The 19522-nt window shown below is 39.9% G+C and overlaps 1 protein-coding gene across 2 annotated transcripts; it reads left to right on the top strand.

The window, feature by feature from the left end:
- The first annotated feature begins 544 nt into the window (after positions 1–544).
- Positions 545–10382, top strand: LOC142158763 (mas-related G-protein coupled receptor member H-like). Of its 2 annotated transcripts, XM_075213014.1 has the most exons (4): positions 545–860; positions 1036–1239; positions 5700–5920; positions 7233–10382. In XM_075213014.1, exon 4 carries the CDS (start codon positions 7286–7288, stop codon positions 8294–8296), a length of 1011 nt encoding a protein of 336 aa, XP_075069115.1. In that variant the 5' UTR covers positions 545–860; positions 1036–1239; positions 5700–5920; positions 7233–7285; the 3' UTR covers positions 8297–10382. The 2 variants fall into 2 exon arrangements, with proteins under 2 accessions (XP_075069115.1, XP_075069114.1); XM_075213013.1 differs by lacking the exon at positions 1036–1239.
- Positions 10383–19522: the final 9140 nt, after the last annotated feature.

The raw sequence follows: 19522 nt of genomic DNA, 5'->3' as shown, positions 1-19522 counted from the left end.
AATGCTGGTGGGATCCTAGCCAATATGCTAATACATTTTTCCTATGAAAATATTACTGGATTTTATTTTATTTTACATGCCTAATTCTTAAGTTCAAATTATTTCTTTAGAATCATTTTCTATATGGGTTTGAATAAGTTTACATTGTGATGTATTTAGAATAGCAGTAATTTGAATGCATTGGTTCTGCATATTAAAGCATCTCTAATAGTAATTGTGAACTAACCTAATTCTTAACATGTTTTAGCAACCAATCATCAGTAGATGGGATACTGCAATACTTCCTGATATTCTTAAGAATTATAGGTTTACCTGCTACAAATGTTGCACATTTCTCAATATTGATATGTCAAATTTATATTTGTCTCTATTTCAGGTATATATTTGTATAACTAGTGATTATTAAAGGCTTGTGTTTTGTGTTGTGGCTACTGTTGCCAGTAGATTAAAGGCAGTAGCTTGGAAGTGAGTGTCTTTGAATTATTTAATTTACATAAATATTTGGTCACAAAGCATAAGAAGAGGACATTGCAAGCTAACTTTACTCTCTCAATTTCAGCTACTACATATATTTATCTAATATTTTGCAATTACTGCTTAATTGCATACCTCCCACCTTTTTTTCAGACAGCATTGGGATGGGGGACGTGGCCACGGTATGCTGGGGGGAGAGCCATCATTTTTGAAGGGCTAGGCTGCCCTGTTCTCCCCTCTAAACCCTTTAAATGCCTGCCATTCAGAGCAGTGGTGAACAGAATACTTCCAAACTTTCCCACCAATCGGAACAAAGCTGTGCCGATCGGGATGGCAGAAAAAGCCTTAAATCTGGATTGTCACGTCTAAATGGGGAAGATTGCAAGGTATGTTACTTGTGACAAACACTTTTGCTTCTGCGTTGTTTTAATGAGAAACATTTTAAAGTAGAAATCTGAGAATAAATTATGTTTTTTCTTCTTTAAATAGCAAATTAAATGTTTTTTAAGCATCTAATTTTCTTAGCTATCCTTCAAAAAATCGTTATCTCATTTTCAAAAGTTCTCTGGTTGGCAAACATTCATTGTGGTACACAGATACAGGTTCATCGCTCTCAACATGTAATTTGATTTGGAAAAAAAGAGGACGTCACAGTGCAGAGAGTCAAAGGAGTGTTTCAAAGGCTTGCATAATAGAGTCACTATGTGTCATCTTACTGTGGTTGCCATGGTAATCCAGACCGAAAGAAAACCCCAAAAGAACATGGTAAATACCATTATATTTATAGCTTGGCAGAATGCTTCAATATTAAATGACACATCCATCATTAAAAATTGTGAAAAACAGGAAAAAAATCACGTGATTTTTAGCTGTTTTTGTTTGTACATTAGTATTTCTAGCAATGACTTTTATTTACAGTCATTTTCAGTGTATTTTTCAATTATCTCTTTATAACTGTCAAAATTTTCATCAGTTTTGACCACAGGCTGCATTGAATTGGATGGCTAAAATTAGTGACAAAGCAGTGACACAAATATATGTCAGTATATTAAAAGATACAATCCCTATGAAACACTGTTTCACAGCAGTGGCAGACAGGATGGCAGATTAATAAAGTAAAGGACACCTTTAATCATAAAGGCAGAGCACCGGCCAATAGAATGATAATTTTAGAAAAGAGGATACCCTAAGATAGTCCCACCCCCCAACGGTTTCAAATTATTTTAGAAAGTCACTGAAGCATATAAAGTGTGGAATTCCACCTTTTTACTACATCTTGCTGAGTGTGATACATATGTTCACAGTTACATGATTGAAATTGATATGGTCGACACCATAATATAGACAAGGTTGGAAAGTCGACAACAATGACATTGAAACGTTAAATTAAGGTAAAACGTCATTGTGACGTCATCGGATCTCGGAGCTCGACTCTCGCGATGTTTCAAATGCATAAATATCTGCCTCCACAGCAATCCAGCGCCATTTGACAGGGGGAGAGAGAAGGGTTAGGTCTCAGGCAGCATTAGAGCAGGGAGAGAGCACTTATTACAGGACTTATTACAGGACTTCTTACAGCACTTACTACAGCAGGAAGAGAGGAGGATATAGGAGGCATTTTTGCAAACTTTACCAACTGTTTGGGGTGTCATATTCCCTCCTCAAGAAACTACTTTCTGCCTGCAGAAAAAGTAATATACCAGCAGTATATATTTTGCAATTTGCACTACAAGTGCTTGGGGTGTGACATATTGCCCTAATTCGTATCTCGATTCCATTTCTGCTGAATAGCAAGTCATCGGCTGTACCAGTAGGTTAAACAAAATCTCATTCAGTCCCTAGAAAATGCCATTGTAATGACTATTGATGTAGCTACGGATATGATGGGCAAGCAGTACAAGTCAAGCAAAAGATCCCAATGACCATGACAGCCCACTGGGTAGGTGTATTGCCTACAGCAGCGGCTATAGCATCATTATCCCCCTCCTACTCATCCCTTCAGCATAGTAGTGCTAGCAGACAATGCCAGGTCATTCACAGCAACGTTTTTTGGCTGCTTACTAGTACAGATGTAATACTGCCCCTCAGATTGAAACATTTAAGATTGTAAAAGAAGAAAATACATTTTTTTTTTTTACTGCTCATAGTCAAGCAGCACCCTGTTTTTTGTCTACTAAATAGTTCAGATGTTTCTGAACACAAGTGATAACAGCCTACCATATGGACCACATTAGTAAAATAGCGCCATCATACATTGCTGTGCTCTTCGACTGCAGTGTATATTTGCCCAATGCATATAAGTTGTCAGCCTCATGAATGGAGTTAAACACACAGAGCCTGATGTAGAGTTCAATGCAATTCACACTTAAATCATAAGTGTAAATTGCATCCTGTAATTTATATAGGATTCTATGCAAATTACACAGACTCACCTCTTTATCTGCCTTACGGGCTGCTGCGACTGACACACTTAAGTGACCCTGTAAGCCAGATTAATTTATTAAATAAATATTTTTCTTTTTTTAAAAAAGGCGCACCTCCCCTTCCACAGACCTTAACCAACTTTAGTGCTGGCAGTCTAGGCTGGTACTAGCAAAGTTGGGGTCCCCCCGATTTTACTGTTATCAGTACTAGGCTTTGCCAGCCGGGGCTGGTGGCACTATAACATAGAGACTTGCAACGTGGGCTCCCCCTGCCATAATGCCAAACCAGCCCCAGACTGGTCAGCACTGGGCTGGATTCCCTAGGGCAGAGTTTCCCAAACCCAGTCCTCAGTATCCCTAACAGTGCAGGTTTTCCAGGTCACAATAATTAGTACCACCTGTGAATCTTTCAAAATGTGTCAGTCAGTAATGAATACACCTCCATCTCCAGCAAAGAGATATGGAAAACAAGAGTTTCCAAGGGTTAGGTGTACCTGAGGACTGGGTTTGGGAAACACTGCCCTAGGGAGATCAGGTCTGCAAAAAAAAAAATGCACTCCCCCTCCCCCCCTAGGTTTACCTAGCACCCAGGGCCCGGTCGGAGCTGTAGTGAACCAAGGACAAATGTAAATAAGACACACACACCACTGAAAAATTACTTTAATTAAACTAAAAACACCCCTGCACTACCCTAATTTACCCTATTTATTGCTCACCTACATCCCGGGTCTTCATCTGTCATATATCCATGGAATTTGGGCTTGGCAGAAAAAAAACTCCCTCATAAATGACACACAACTAGCTCCTAAGAGCTGCCGTCGTCCTGCTAAACTTTTTATAATTTTTAATGTACTTTCAGCTGCTACCAATAGGTGTTCAAACAGTCAGTTTATTCTTTGCTTGTGTATTTTGCTCAATTCTTAATTGTACCATGTTAGTATAACTAAAAGGACTATAAGGTTTTTTCTCTTCTGCATCTAGAATCCACATGCTAACATTGCCAGAACCATTCAGCGGTGGTCCTTATAACATAACATAATAAAGGTCTTTAATACAAACTGTGTTTAGGAGATTGGTATCTGATGAAAATTAAGGATGTCAGATGATCTTGACCTTTACTAAAATACCCTTGTGATCCTGTCCCATAACATAAAGCTACACCTCTGTGCTCTGACTTTGTATTGTCATTGAGTTGTAACACCTACATAATATAACAGATATAAACAAATTAAAAAGGATATATGATATTTTAGACTAGTGATGGGAAACAGACATCCCTAAGGCTACATACAGCCTTTCTAGCCTGCAGTCTCTATCTTATTCCTGCTTAATTCTCTGTTGGCTATTTTCCTTGCTTTATGCTATGTAGGCCACAGCTCTTACTCCCTGCTCTATGCCCCGCTGATCAATAAGCAAGAGCTGGGGTAGTGGGTGAAGCTTGGTAGGTCATCAAACAGATAAAGAAGCTGAACTTCATCTAATTCTTTGGCTGTAGCAACCAAATTCCACATCATGTAACCCCTCTATACAACGCAGGGAGGTCATGCAATGCCAGTATCACATCTTAGATAAGAGAAGGAGGGATGTGCAGTCTGCACTACATGATCTCCCTCCTTCCTCCACATAAAGAGCTGTGTGATTCCTGCTTACTTCCTTGATGCAATTTAAAATAAATTAGATAGTCCCTGTTATGCATCAGAGTGCTTAAAACGTATCTAATTTTGAAACCACAGACATGCTCTATCATGGAGCACATTAAAAACCGAAAATGCAAAAGCTTGATTTCCTGGAAAGCTCCCTGTAGAAAAGTGTTGTGTCTCTTCCAGCCTTACTTTCAAAAGCTGCTCGGAAAATCTGGTCAACCAGATGTCACTCTGTCGGATTTGTTTGTAACACTTATCATATATTAAAATGTCTGCTCATATTTTATTGAGGATTTGTATTTTTCTTTGTTTAAATATATTATTTTAACTTACTACTAAAATTAAGAGTATTGTGCATCTGTTATGATGGTTAGTGTGTTGCACATGTGGCTCTTGAAGGTTATGAGGTTGGCCATCACTGTTATAGACTGAAAAGTTGACTTAGTACCTCTAAGAAAAGAATAGTGGCACACTTTGGAGATTGGAGATTATAGATGTTTCCATTATAGGTTATTTTTGACACTGTTCTTTCTCCCTTCTGACTGGCAGAAACATTTCTCCAATATCACCACTGTTCTTAAAATGCAATGTCATACCAAAGTATCATGCCTTTAACTCTTCTCTCTCATGTCCAGATCATTCCTCCTAGAGGGAGCATCACCTGATAGCATCTGAGGAATAATAGATGTGTGAGAAGAGACTTTTCTGCTGGTCACCGAGTGTGAGAGAGAAGTGTCAGAATCACAACACGTAGTTTTAAAGCAACAGTCTATTCCTTTTGTACACACAGTAATGAAAGTTCAGTTTGCCTCTCATAAGTGTCAGAGCCACACTGCAGACACCCCAATACATTTTTTGTTGTGAAAACGCTATTGTATTTTATGCTATAGTATTTATAGCTGATCTGTTTCTTTTTACGTGCCTAAAACTCCAAAATATTTCTATTTTGTATATGGGTTTCAATATGTGTATATTGTAACCTCTGACCATTTGTTGCATTTTTAGTTGATTCAATTTAAAATGGCAGGAATTTAAATGATCACTGGCACATTAAATAACAATAGAATCTGTGAGGAAATCTAAATCTTAACATGTTTTAGCAACCAGTCATCAGTAGGTGTGAGACTCCAATACTTCCTGTTTTTCTTATTAATTATAGGTTTGCCTGCTACAAGCTGCACATTTGTTTCGAAATACCGATGATGCATTACAACCTGATGTAGCCTGTGTGTCAAGTAACCCCACCTTTGTAATATTAGTGCTTACTAAAAGTTTAGGTTCAGTCTCACTGCCAGTACAACAAAGGCAGAAGCTTAGAAGTGAGTGCCGCAGAATGACTTGACTCATAGTTATCTGGACACAAAGAAGAAGACATTACAGGTTAGTTTTACTCTCTCACTTTCAGTTATTACCTATATTTAGTACCTATTTGTTTTTTTAATATATTAATCCTATGACAATTAAAAAGGGTCATAGTATTTGTACCTCCATAGCCTCTTAGTAAACCTAAGGCAAGGTAATACATATCAAAGTTATAAAATATACATAGTCATAGTTGATAGCTACTCAAAGGCAAATTAACCTATTACACTAAACCTCTCTATTATATGAGATATTTCTTGTTGGAAAATAAGGTTAACCCCTCTCTCGTTTTTACTATTTTCACTGGATATAGAACTTATTTTAGAATGATTCTGGAAGGTTACACTCTTAGGGGGGAATTCAATTGACTGCAGTTTTTTTTTAACACCGTGTTAAGTCATTTTAATATGGTTTTCACTCATTTTGGAGCTGGTTAACTTTACATGATATTCAATAAAAATTTTAACGCATTTTTTTGCTCAAACGGGCCTATCACGAACAAGTAGATGATCCATTGAAAGAATAAGGAGAGAGGAAGGGAGAGGCGTTAAAAGCTATTCAATTCTCTTTTAACGCGGCGCGGTAATCTGTCAAATCTTCAGTTTTATTTCGCACCTCTCATGGCTGTGCAAAAAATTAAAAACATAAGAAAACCATTGAAATCATGTAATAATGTGAAAAAAAAGAGAAATTATGTTTCTCAGTAATGCATAACCTAGAAAAGGTGTTTTTTTTTTACAAAAAGCATGTAAAATAAAAAATTCGTAAAAATTAATAAACACAATAGTCACTAATTAATATATTTATGCACATATGTATGTACTAATATGTATGTACTAAAGTGTTTTGTCATTTTATCTATAGATGATTCTTTAGTAAAAAAAAAGTAAAAAAAAATATAGTAAAGAAAAGTACTGCTATGTAGATATTCTAAAATAGCAGGTTGTATAATGCAATACAAATGTATGTCAATGCATTTATTATTATTATAGATGACCGCGTTAAACCCTCCCCTTCACTCCCCTAAAAATTTGCAAGCACCAATGATTAACGCTCGGGGGTTGCCTTACCTGTTTTTAAATTGAATTGCACAATTTTTTACGCTGTGTTAGCTAAAAACGTTTGCGCCAGCGGGTCAAAACCCGTGCGGATAAAAAAAAATTGAACCCGGCGCCAATAAATAAACCTGCGGCCTATTGAATTCCACCCTTATTGTATAGTAGGAGGTTGTAACATATCTATATATTTTTACAATTCTCAGACAACAAAAAATATACCTGTTTGCTGTTGCATGTGATTGCTCCCAACATATTGATATTTCTGAATACAGGTGAAAAAGAAGGTATCTACACAACACTCACAGGTGGTGACTTATCAAAAGCCATGAATCTGACAAGCACAAACAACACTGACCAATATGATACGCTGGAAGAGGATAATGGTGGCTTCTCACAATACGCTTATATACATTTCACCGTAGCAGCTGCTGTTGCTTTAGGTCTCTGTCTGATTGGCTTGGTGGGAAATGTTATTGTATTTTGGTATCTTTGCTTCAAGATCCAGAGAAACAAATACACTATTTATATAATCAACCTGGCAGTGGCTGACTCCATCTTGATACTATTCAGTGCTATGCTGCTGATGATCAATATCAATACATTGGTTGGTACAAATTCTGATTTTGAAGGAAAAGAGTCATTGTATATTTTCGTTGAAATATTTTATGACAGCATGCAATATTCAGGAATGTTCATCCTCACAGCCATCAGCATGGAAAGGTGTATGTCTGTCCTGTTTCCCTTATGGTACCAGTGTCATCGGCCTCAGAACTTGTCCACTATTATGTGTGTCTTCCTGTGGGGCATTGGATGTTTGGAAAGTCTTATTGAGAACTTAGTATGTACACCAGAAGCTTTCACGAGTCAGACTTCAGAGTGTAGAGCGGTACAGATAATGACTTTTGTTTTATCTATAGGTATCTGCCTTCCAATCATGGTCATTTCAAGTTTCACTTTGCTCATAAAAATACAAAGGACCTTTAGACAGCAATATCCACCAAAACTGTATATCATCATCATCGCTGCGGTATTTCTGTTCATCTTATCCATCATCCCGTTCAGTTTTTTATGGTTTTTAATGTACTTTCAGCTGCTACCAAGAGATGTTGAATCAGTCAGTTTATTCTTTGCTAGTGTCTTTTGCACAGTTCTTAACTGTACCATTAACCCATACATTTATTTCATTGTTGGACATAAATGGAAGCAATCATCTAGTCATTCTGTTCATGATGCTCTTCAAAGAGCATTCAAGATAGAAGACAATGAGAATAATGACTCACAAAGTAATAAAACAATTAACACATCAAGTCAAACTAACCTTGCAATCGATGTCTAAGAAACCCTGCCAGAACCAATTAGTGCTGTAATAATTATTAACTTCATATGCACAAATGTAATTATTCATGCACATTGCTTTAAGAAAAATTAATTAATTTTCAACAAATAACTGAGATACTGTAGAAAGACATCAAGTGGGCAGTATGTAAATAAAGAAGATTGTAAAAACTGTGCTTTGCTTTTGAAGATATTTATGTGGAAGACACATACAGTCTTGAACATCTATTATTGAGTGGTCCCACATGCATGTATATTTTATGTATTGCAATTTGTTGATGAAGATCGATTGTGGTTGTAGTATATTTCAGTCAAGCCATACCATCAAATATCACCCTGGTCATAATGAAATATTAGAGTATATGCACTGTCGTGAATAGAGAGAGCTTGCAGTTATTTATAAGGGATAAATCATAACTGCAGTGTAAATAGGTTATATCAAATTAATCCATGGACAAATTGAGCTGTTAAAGTGTAAAATGTGAAGGCAGAGAGTCTGATGTAAATGTATTTGATGGCTTTGCACATCCCAGTGTGAGAAGATAATCATGTCACCTGTAGCAGCTTCAAAGACCTCTTGCTGTTAGTCTTGGACACCTGAAAAGACTTTTGTTGCGTCGGTCACAGCTGGACATCCTTGTAGCCCAAGGCAGCATTTTCCAGACTTATACAGGTATATAGAAATATGAGCTTTAAAGAAAAAATGCCCTCAGAGTTCATATTTTGGGAAATCCGGGTGGCACTCCATACTGAAGAGCAGAAATCACACCAGAGTTGTAAATGACAGGTACGGGTGGTATTTGTGAACAGCTAAAATTACATATATTTGGAAAAGGTATGTCACATTGTCAAAATTCCATCATGTTTGGCATTTAAATGTGCAGGAAGATATGACCGATTTATTGAAGGGAAAGTTATGTCTCTGGGATATATCTGAGAAAAGTTAAGACAGACAACTGTCAGACAACTTAGGAATAGTTTTGACCAAGCCTTAAGTGACAACCAAGGGACATTTCCACCCCACATTAGCATTCACACTGCCCTTGTGAATGCCATCCCATTTGAGTTTGCTTAAAAACCTGTGTTTTGAAGGGACAAGTTGTCCGACTTTTTGGGGAAAACAAGTCACATTGATAAGCTGTCCATCTTCCTAGCCAATTCCCCATGGCACAGATTATGAAACTCCAATAAGTGCTATTCTGAATGTAACCCCTTTTATTTTAAACTGTTTTGCTTGTTATGTCAATCTATTAATTGTTATTATTTTTTTTTATCTGTATGCCCTGTCCTTTTGTATATTAAATCTATAATTTAATATGTTGCATCCTTGATACTCTAACAAATCCATTAGCCTGTTAAACAGAGAGCTCGACCAACTTAACCCTTGGAATGCCAGTGTCTGATTTGTTGATACATTTGATTAACAAGCTATGTGTGCTTGTATTTACATTTGTGTAACAGTCTGGAGGTGTGAGGAGTTACCCTTGGCTTGCTGGTGTGTGTCTTGCTAGTCTGTGGATAGCTAGAAGCCTGTATGCCAGTGTGGGACAGAATATTGGGCTTCTTTTGCCCGTATTAAATAGGTGGTGGCAAACCTGAAGTGTGTGAGGTGTGAGAGCGCTGTGTTTGGGGGCGATTCAGTAAGACTAAAACCTGTGTGATAGGTGGAGAGAGACCGTGGGCTGGAATCGTGGGACTTCATACAGCAAACACCCCCAAAGTCACGGCAGCTGGAAGCGTGTTCATGACATGCACATTTTCATAAAATGTTAAAAATACTGTTATATATACCTTTAAATATTTTTTGTGCCTATGATAAACATTTATAATTTTGCAACTAACCATTCATACTGTGACTTTATCTCTTACTCAGGTTCTCTCACATACTCTCTCTCTCTTTACACTCATACACTCTCCAATTCTCACTCTATTGTTCTCTCACACACTCTTCTTAATGCTCTCTACCAGCACATAACCTACTGTGTAATAGTAAACTTGCATGTTCTGTATCCTAACTGCTTTAGTGTTTGTGAGTCATTGGACATTGCATTGCTCCACACATGTTGAACACCCTCAGTCAGGGCCGTAACTAGGGCTGTGCGACAGGGGTGACCGCCCAGGGCGCAACGCTGAAGGGGGCGCAATTTAGTAATATTTTAGGTTAATTTGCTTATAATTGAGGGCTAGGGGGGCGGCATTTGTCTTTCTCGCCCAGGACGCTAGAGTTCTAAGTTACGGCTCTGCCCTCAGTCACCTGATTATCTAATTACTTCCAGTTTTGCTTCATTTCGTTAACTTTGGCTAATGCGTGCATACGGTGGAATGGGTTGTATTGTTGGCATGGGAGTGTATTCTTTGGCGTTATGGAGATAATATAGTGGAATGGGGCTTAAATGGTAAATTTGTGTGATGGGTACTGTGGTATATATGGTGAACATCCGAGATTAGGGTCTGAACTGATTTTGCGGGAGGCAGTTACCTGTCTGCTTGTATGATTAGTTTCATATGGGAAAGGTTGTAGGTGAAAGGGCATTATCATGATGTTTTTAAGGGTCCCCATCTGCGGTACTTCTTGCCCTGACTAGCTGATGGGTGCAGACAAATGATACCAGAGGACTCCCCCTAAATACATGGGTGTTTAACACAATTTAACATGTGGGCGAACACAAGTGTATTGCATAGTGCAATGAAAGTAATATTGGGCATGAGGCCATTTCATTCTGAACATGTAGAATATCAATTTTATTACAACTCCTCTTCCTCCAACACAGAAATCATAATGGTTGCAATGATGAATACATTCTTAAACACCTCCTGCACATTTTCTTCAGTAGATGTTTATGCTGTTCCATCTCCTCACACTCCTGCTCAGTATTTTAAAGGTTATGAATATTGATTAAGTTACAATACTGTTGAGAGCAAAAACATCACACAGGTTTCTCAGCTCACCCGATTTGTAGGTATGCAGGAGTTCACCTCACCATTCCTCCAAGGCCTCCATTTCTATATCCAGGAACTACTCTTTTAGTAAGGTATAACCATCCCCTCAGGGAATCCTCTACCGTGCAGGATCCAACCTCCTTTTCAGCCACACTCCCAAATGGCCACACTGTACCATGCAGCGACCTCCCCTCTCAGTATGGGGGCACTTTCAAAGGGGGCTACTCCATAGGAATACCTGCTAGGTAGGGGCTTTCCGTCCTTTCTCACACACTTCCCTGTGGTGCCACATGCGGGTGGCTGTGTTGATGTTTCTTCTTGGGTACCCCTGAAGGTGATGGGATCCCCCTGCTGGTTTCCTTACTGTGGGCCTTCTGATACTGATGGGGTTTTTACCCTCTCATTATTTACAGTGGCCCTCATAGCAGCCGCCATACACCTGCTTTCAGGTGACATGTTGGGGGCACTCCCAGGCTATGCGGAACCCATCAGGAGCTTCTTGATAACTCAGGGTCAACAACATGCTGTGTGCCATCCTTTTTCTAATGGGGTATTAGGGCTTAAATTGATGGATTCTCTTGCCCTTTATTACGCCTACAGCGGCAATTGAAAATGTGTGCCTCTCAGCATGAGCTGTGCAGTCCACTCACTGGGGGCCTGGGACCGCCCCCCTACTTCTGGATTTTCCAACTACAACATGATCACCACCCTATGGGACTGAAACCAGAGTGTTAAATAGATTCTGATTCCCACATCAGTCTTCCTTAGCCAGTAGTGCTGGTACTTTACAAAGCTCTGACCCTTTCGCAATTACGTTGCTGTCTACGTCATTGTGCCTAACTGTCGCCACGGGGCGGGGGGAGGAGTATGACTAATAACACTATAGACATTACAATGCCCATTCTAATCTCATTATGTTGTAGGGACAAGTACCAATACTGTAGTTCTCATTTTCAGGGGTCTGGCATCACCAGCCATACCCCTTATCAGGATTAGGTTCCTCTTAGCCCCTCTGCCAATCTATAGGAAGACATTTGGATATTCTGATTAGCCACTGTATACCCTAATTGAGCTAGCTTATTATCAGATATGTACTAGCCCTGGCATATTCCCCATACAATACAGGGTGTTATTATAACTTATCCCTGTGATTACTTTGGGAGCACATATTTTATTCTCAAAATTATACAGCATGAGTGACACATAGTAAAGGGAAAGCAGTGGTAGTAGGAAAAGGTCATTTTAGAAAAGAACATACTCCAAGGTGGACCTTGCCCAGAAGTGAAAAAGTTTGAGAAACAAAATGTTACTATTTCATTCTCAATGTTATACAGCATGTGTGATATGGAGAGGGATAGCAGTAGCAATAATAAAATGTAATTTTAGAAAAGATAATACACCAAGGTGGGCCCAACACACAAAGGAAATGTTGGGTGTGGGGTAATATAAAATATTTCTTAGCAAAAACACCATTTTTGCCCTGGTACACTACAGGTCCCACTAAAAGCCCCAGCAAACCCAGGCTGCCATTAACAGTTTGGGCATGTTGGTGCTTATAGCACTCCCGCTACGTAATGACTTACTTACAGCAGCTAAAGCTATTTATAACATGGGGATTTCCCATGTCCTCATCGCTGAGCTCGTGGGAAATCCCCAATGTTATAAACATTCCTAGCTAGGGGCGGATTAGGAACTTAAAGTGGCCCTGAAGTGACCTCATGTGGGCAGGGTCAAATCAACTGTAGATGGGGCCAACACAAAAGAAGGCAGGATTTAGAACTACTGGAGTTTGGTTGTAGCAACATTTAGGAAAACCTGGTTGTGATGACTTAATTCACAGTGAGTCATTTCTAAAGCAATGCTGGGAAAACGCTGCCAGTTCTGTGTTATAAAAATACATGAATCCTTTTGCCAGATCTGCGACTGGTTTATGCCTCCAACTTGTTTAGTTGCCTACTAAAACATCCTTCCAATATTCCTTTCATAGAAACATATCTGACTGTGTTTAATAAGTTTAACTATTACGAAAAATGTTGGCACAATGTTGTATTTGATCAGTCTGCCAGAGCAGCATATGAGCACCTCACCCCACTGTTCATGAACTGTAAACTATCAGTGAAATCTCTCTATATATAATATATACAATTGTGTACGGTGTGTTTTAAAAAATACATTAAAAATAATCCTTATAATAAATGGCTATGTAGTGCGATCACCACAAAGGTGTAATGCTTCAAGTATCTGTAAGAAAACACTTCTTTTGTAACAATTGTGTATGAGCCTTAAATGTGCCAAGTGATTGGGTGTGGTTTCAGTTAATAACAGTGCAGGAAGGGTTGGCAGACAATGGCATAAGTGAAGTTGAGAGCTGTTGCAAGGGTTTGCTGATGATAAAGTAAGTGCAAAGGAGGCAGGATTAATGATATTGTCCGTGCAATGGGGGCTGGCCAAAAGTTCAACAAAGTGATCTGAGAATGGGGCCAGTGCAAGGTAGAAGGCAGGCAATGGAATCAATGCAAGAACCAGTAAAGTATCACCAGAGCTAGTAATAGGCTTGGGGGAGGGGGGGGTCTAGGCACTTAAAATAGGGGGGTTATCATTTTAGTTACATTTTAGACAAATGCACAGGCAAAACTGTGTGCACTACTGCCTTTACAAGCAGTATGGTGGGAAGCAGGAAATACCTCCTAACTGCTCTTGCAGTCGCACCAAATCCTGACTAAGCAAGACAGTCACCCAAGTTCGGGACTGCCCCAACATATCCAGGACAGTTGGCAGACTGTTCTGTTCTCTCCTACCTGTTCTTGTATCTTTCACTCCCTGTGGCTGCTGATGTCTTTAGATCAGTTGCTGCTTTTCTGGATCCTGTAATGCTGGAGGCCCTGTTTAGGAAAACAAAATAGGAACATGAAATTTAGAAAACTACATCCATCCCCGGCAATAAATCAATAGCAGCCACATTTAATAATTACACCTCCCTCCAGCGCCAACATTAAAATAATAGTACTCACATTTGATAAAAAGATTAATTTCCCTCCAATCAGCTGTTACATTAAATTAACAGTATTCACATTTTAATAAATAAACGTCCCTTACCTCCAAACGGCCCCAGCACTAATTTAATAGCATTTACGTTAATATCACCATTTCCCACAACCCACCCTGGCATATTTAATAGCTCCACATTCAATTAATAGCCCCAAACCACCCCAGCATTAACTTAAAGGTCTCGCCAACCCATCTTAATTTAATAGGCTCAAGTATTACATTAAATAGCCCCACCAATAAATTAAATTGCCCCACCATCACCCCACAAATAAAATAGCACCCATTAAATAATTAGCCTCCACCTAAACTACACCATTAAATTAATAGCCTACCAACCACCTATGTACTATTAAGACAGCCCCTTCCCTTCCCTCATATTACACAATATATTAAGACCCCCCATTCAATCACACATTATAGCAACATACACTCCCTTTACTTATACATGATATCTTACCCTCCTTTTCTTCACATATTATGGCAGCCCCCTCCGCTCCACACATTATAACTCCCCTCCCATCCTTCACACACTTTAGCAGGCCCCCCTTCATCCTTCACACACATTAACAGCCCCCACACTACCTCTTCCACACACTTTAGTAGCCCCTACCCTCCATTCTTCACACATATTTAGCAGCCCCCTCCCCTTCTGTACACATGTTTAGCAGCCTCTGCATCCTTCACACATATTTAGCAGCCCCCCCTCCATCTTTCACACATATTTATCTGCCCCCCTCCTTTCATCCTTAACACATATATAGCCGGCCCCCTCTCTCCATCCTTTCTCAGATATTTAGAAAACTTCAGAAAATTGTCTGATTTTATTCTCAACATTATATAGCATGTGTGTCACTCACCGGACTGTGAGTGCCATTTCCCGTGTGTTCAGGAACCGTGGCCGTCCGCCATCCTGAGGGTCTGCGCATGTGCAGCCCTTATCAAGCCTTCAATACCTGTTGCTTTTAATTGATTGGATGATCAGGCAACCCTCCCTATTTAAACCACCTGTGATCATTACCTGGTTGCCTGATCTTGGAGTCTCATTCCCCATGAGCCTCTGAAGGTGTTCCTGTGTTCCTCGTGTAGTCAGCTTCTGCTGATTCCTGTTCGTTTCAACTCTCCTGTGTTCATCGTGTCTGCACTCAGCTGATTCCTATCTGCTGCCTCCGTTACTACTACAGAGTTCCTGTTCACTTTAACTCTCCTGTGTTTATCGTGTCAGCTCTCCGCTGCCTCCACCACTACTACTGGATACCAGACAGCCTCAACTCTCCCGTGTTCATCATGTTTCCAGTTTCACTTGCTACTGCTTCCTGAGTATTGCTTCATTGATTCTGGATTACCTGCCGTGCGCTGCACCAACCTGATTACCGCTTCCACCCTCCAGTGGTCTCTCCTCCTGCCGGCCTTCAGCCGTTCAGGTATCCCTGCACGTCGCTCTGACAGCCTGCTCTCCTGAACCGCGGTATGCATACTTTTCATTGACTTTGCTTTTGTATTGCATATCCATCTGGACTGAGTTGTGTTCTTCTTCGGAGCCTCCTATCCACTGAAGCTATTGTTACCATTGACTTTGTTTCCTATTGCCTGGATTGCTATTGTGACTTTGTATACTTCAAGCAGCGCTTGTCAGTTATTGTTGTATTGTGGATATCATCGTGGGATCAGTTCTGTGTGCCCCGTGTATACTCTGCTTTACATTCATCTCCTCGTGCCCCTCCTCACATATATATAGCAGTGGTACAACTTGCTCACGCAGACCACTGACTCCTGTTCCCTGTGACACCAGTTTCAAGTATCCTCTCACATAGCAGTGGTACAACTTGCTACACGCAGACCACTGACTTCCCTGTTACCTACTTTCACCTGGATTCCATTCCTTCACTATAGACAGTGGTACAACTTGCTATACGCAGACCGCTGACTCTCACTACCTCCTCGCTACTCCTGGACATTCCTCCTCACTATAGCAGTGGTACAACTTGCTATACGCAGACCACTGACTCTCCTCACGTTTCCTTGTCCATCTGGTTCCTCGTGTACATTCATCTACTCATTACCAGTTGCTGCTAGTCATAGACTTTCCTTGAGCATTATCTCACCATCTGCTGTTTCTCCTGTTCCGTTGTCACCCTGCTACCAGAGAACCATAGTACCAGCTATATTACTCTGGTAAGTCCATCATCTGGTGATATCCTGGGCAAAGACTCCTAGTGCCCGTGACAATGTGTATTACATTGTAGAGGGAGAGCAGTGGCAATAATATATTGTCATTTTAGAAAAGAAGATACACCAAGGTGAACCTACCTCTTTTATTATTATTATTATTAATTTTTATTTATAGGGCGCCACAAAGTATCCGTAGCGCTGTACAGGGACAAACAATAGCACAGTACAAGGTGAAACAGCACAGTACAAGTAACAGTAAGCACTATAACTCTGGGGGCTCAGGCACAGCATGAAAGAGAGGGAGGGAGGGGAAAAGTGAGTATAGGCAGGTAACTATGGCCCAAGAGGGTGGGCACAGATGACAGGTTGAGAGTCACTGAGGGGAGCGGAGAGAAGCGAGAGGAGACAGAGGGCAGAGGGACCGAGAGGCGGTGAGCAGAGTAGCTGGAGAGCGCAGTTAAAAGTGATGGAAACAGGAGGTAGGAGAGCCCTGCTCAAAGGAGCGAACAATCTAAAGGGAGGGGAAGACAGACAGACACATGGATGAGACGGAGAGACGGGAGAAATGGAGACGGAGTCGAGGAAGGGGGAGAAGGGAAGAAGGGATGAGAAAGAGAGGTAGCCGACCGGTGGGAGTTTAGGCATGAGACTGGAAGGCTTTATGGAAAAGGTGGGTTTTTATGGGAATACCTCTTATCCCTTTTCCATTGGTTCAGGATTTAGGACAGTCAATGCAGGTCATAGGTCAGTTCAAATGAAGCCCTCCAAGGGTGGGGGTGAACTCTCCAAAAGCTGTCTATGTGTTTTCCCTCTGAAAAGCTGGTTCAAACTGGTCTATCAGCATTAAAAACACAGTATCATTTTGACCATTTATCCTTTATCATCCATAACTTGCGTACGCAAGGTGCAATCGCTTAGCGGATAGTAGCGGATGTCTGGTGGTGAAAAGTGAATTAAAATGACAATAAACATGATAAGTTTCCTATATTCTGAACCTTAGATATCAATAAAATGGTTTTTACATTATTATATTAAATATTAAATCTATTACATTTGATTATAAAAGACTGTGTTGGAACTTTTTTAAGGTGAAATATTTACAAATGAACGTGTGAGTGTAAGTGTATGCAGAAGTGTTTGCACGTGTTATTGATAAATATGCACTTCCATGTCGTAGCGTGGTATTCGCATATTTTCTGATAGAGGTAATTAAATTGATGGTTATTAATTTGAAACGACTCCAATTATTCGACTTCCACAGTTCCACTCTTTGATAGTGCACAAAACTATCACCTAATTATGCTTTCTAATTCAGGATTATAATGCAGTTCTTCGTTAACCATGATACCTGTACTTTTTCATCACCATTACGGTCTCATCTACGGTATTTACCTCAGTAGAACGCTTTCCACACTTCAACACAGTAGGCACACATCTGCCAATTACTAAAATTACACCAAATATAAGAATAAGGAGCTTACCTATACTAGCAATAATTTTTTGTACCCATTCCCCTAGACCTGAGAACCATTTTGCAGAATTCAACCATGAAAACCATCCTGCTACCTTTTCTCCTATGTCATAAAGCAAATAATTCTGGGTCTTCCGAAATTCACATTTTAATTGTAAGATTTCGTCCATTTTCCGGTCAACAACTTCTTTGGGGTCGTCTGCATTATTGGTAATGTATGAGTAACATTTTACACCAAATTGGATGGCCAACGTGACAATATATCCACCAGTAATAGATGTGAACACTAGCCTATGTTGCACTAGCTCCTTTTTATAAGCCTGTAGCTCCTTACCCGTATACCTGAAAGTGTCATCATACATCTCGGTGATATTGTCTATCAATTTATCCAGGTCTTGAATATGCTTACAATTTTAGTTTCCCCCAGTGATCCTGGTGAGGTCTAATGTAACCATAATTTAAAAACCTGAACTTTCACTAATTAGCTTTGTAGCTACAGATTATTCACCAGGAATCATATTTCTTTTGCCACGATGTTCATACTGTGTGTGTACGTATGGAGGTGATGTTGTTCTATGGATATCAATCATTTCATCATGTGTAATGGTCATAACCTCAGAGACCAATTTACCTAGAAAACATAAACCCTTGGAACTTTGAGTTAACCAGGAGTAAGACTTTCTTCCACAAACATAATATGCATCATCTGGGAGGACATATGGTATAGTACGATCATTGATAATATTACATAAAGTTTTGACAAAACTCTCCATGCCTATTGTCTTCATCTGTTCAAGACAAGTTTTGGCATGGATAACATTCTGACAATAACCTAGAGGAACTTTTCCAACGAATATTCTCCTATGTTTTTTAATATGCCTTTGTCTATGATGTCCATCACTATTCCTGGTTACTGGCAATCTTCAGAGTCTCCCATCAATACTGGTGTGGTGAGCTGTTGTCTGATCAGGTAGGTCAGCTTCCCAATTCTCCAGTCTCTTTACACATGAAAAATTTAGACAAAACAAAGCCCGATCTAAGGAGTATTGGCAAAGCTTTAGACTAGGGGACCTAGTGATATTATATCTCCCTACTATGGACCTCCCTCCCAGTAATTCGAGTACCTCAGAGATGTTTAATGGGAATAGTACTAGTCCTACATTATGTTGTCCCTGAGGCACATGAGAGCACACACAGCACTCGGTTAGGTTTAAGACCTTACCCACTAGGAAGTGATAATAATCTAGGGGATGCCCGCCCAAGTCCAGATTACTCTTGGACTGGCATGGCTGGATGCATTTCTCCTCAACTAGAGAGTCACAGTACTTACAGATACAATATTCCTCAGACAATAGCCCCTCACACTGTCTCTGAGCTCCAGAGTTAGCAGACCTTTTCATTACCCCTGAACTGAGTTTGGCAACAGGCTGTACTGATTGTTCTAACCACTTCTCCAACTCCACTTCATCAGTATCACTACCGGACCCTCTCTCCGTCATCTGTGCACCATCACAAGAGTAGAATGTCCTCAAAAGATTAAAAATGTGAAAAATTCTGGAAAAAGAAGAGTAGAAGGACCTGCACTCCATTGCTGGGATG

Source organism: Mixophyes fleayi, chromosome 5 (genome assembly GCF_038048845.1).
Source record: "Mixophyes fleayi isolate aMixFle1 chromosome 5, aMixFle1.hap1, whole genome shotgun sequence".
Classification (NCBI taxonomy): Eukaryota; Metazoa; Chordata; class Amphibia; order Anura; family Limnodynastidae; genus Mixophyes; species Mixophyes fleayi.
Note: the sequence above shows the minus strand (reverse complement) of the source record. Positions and strands in the feature narration are given on the sequence as shown.

What these genes read in the sequence shown, in the direction of transcription:
- LOC142158763 (XM_075213013.1), top strand. Translation starts at nt 7,286, where the DNA reads ATGAATCTGACAAGCACAAACAACACTGACCAATATGATACGCTGGAA.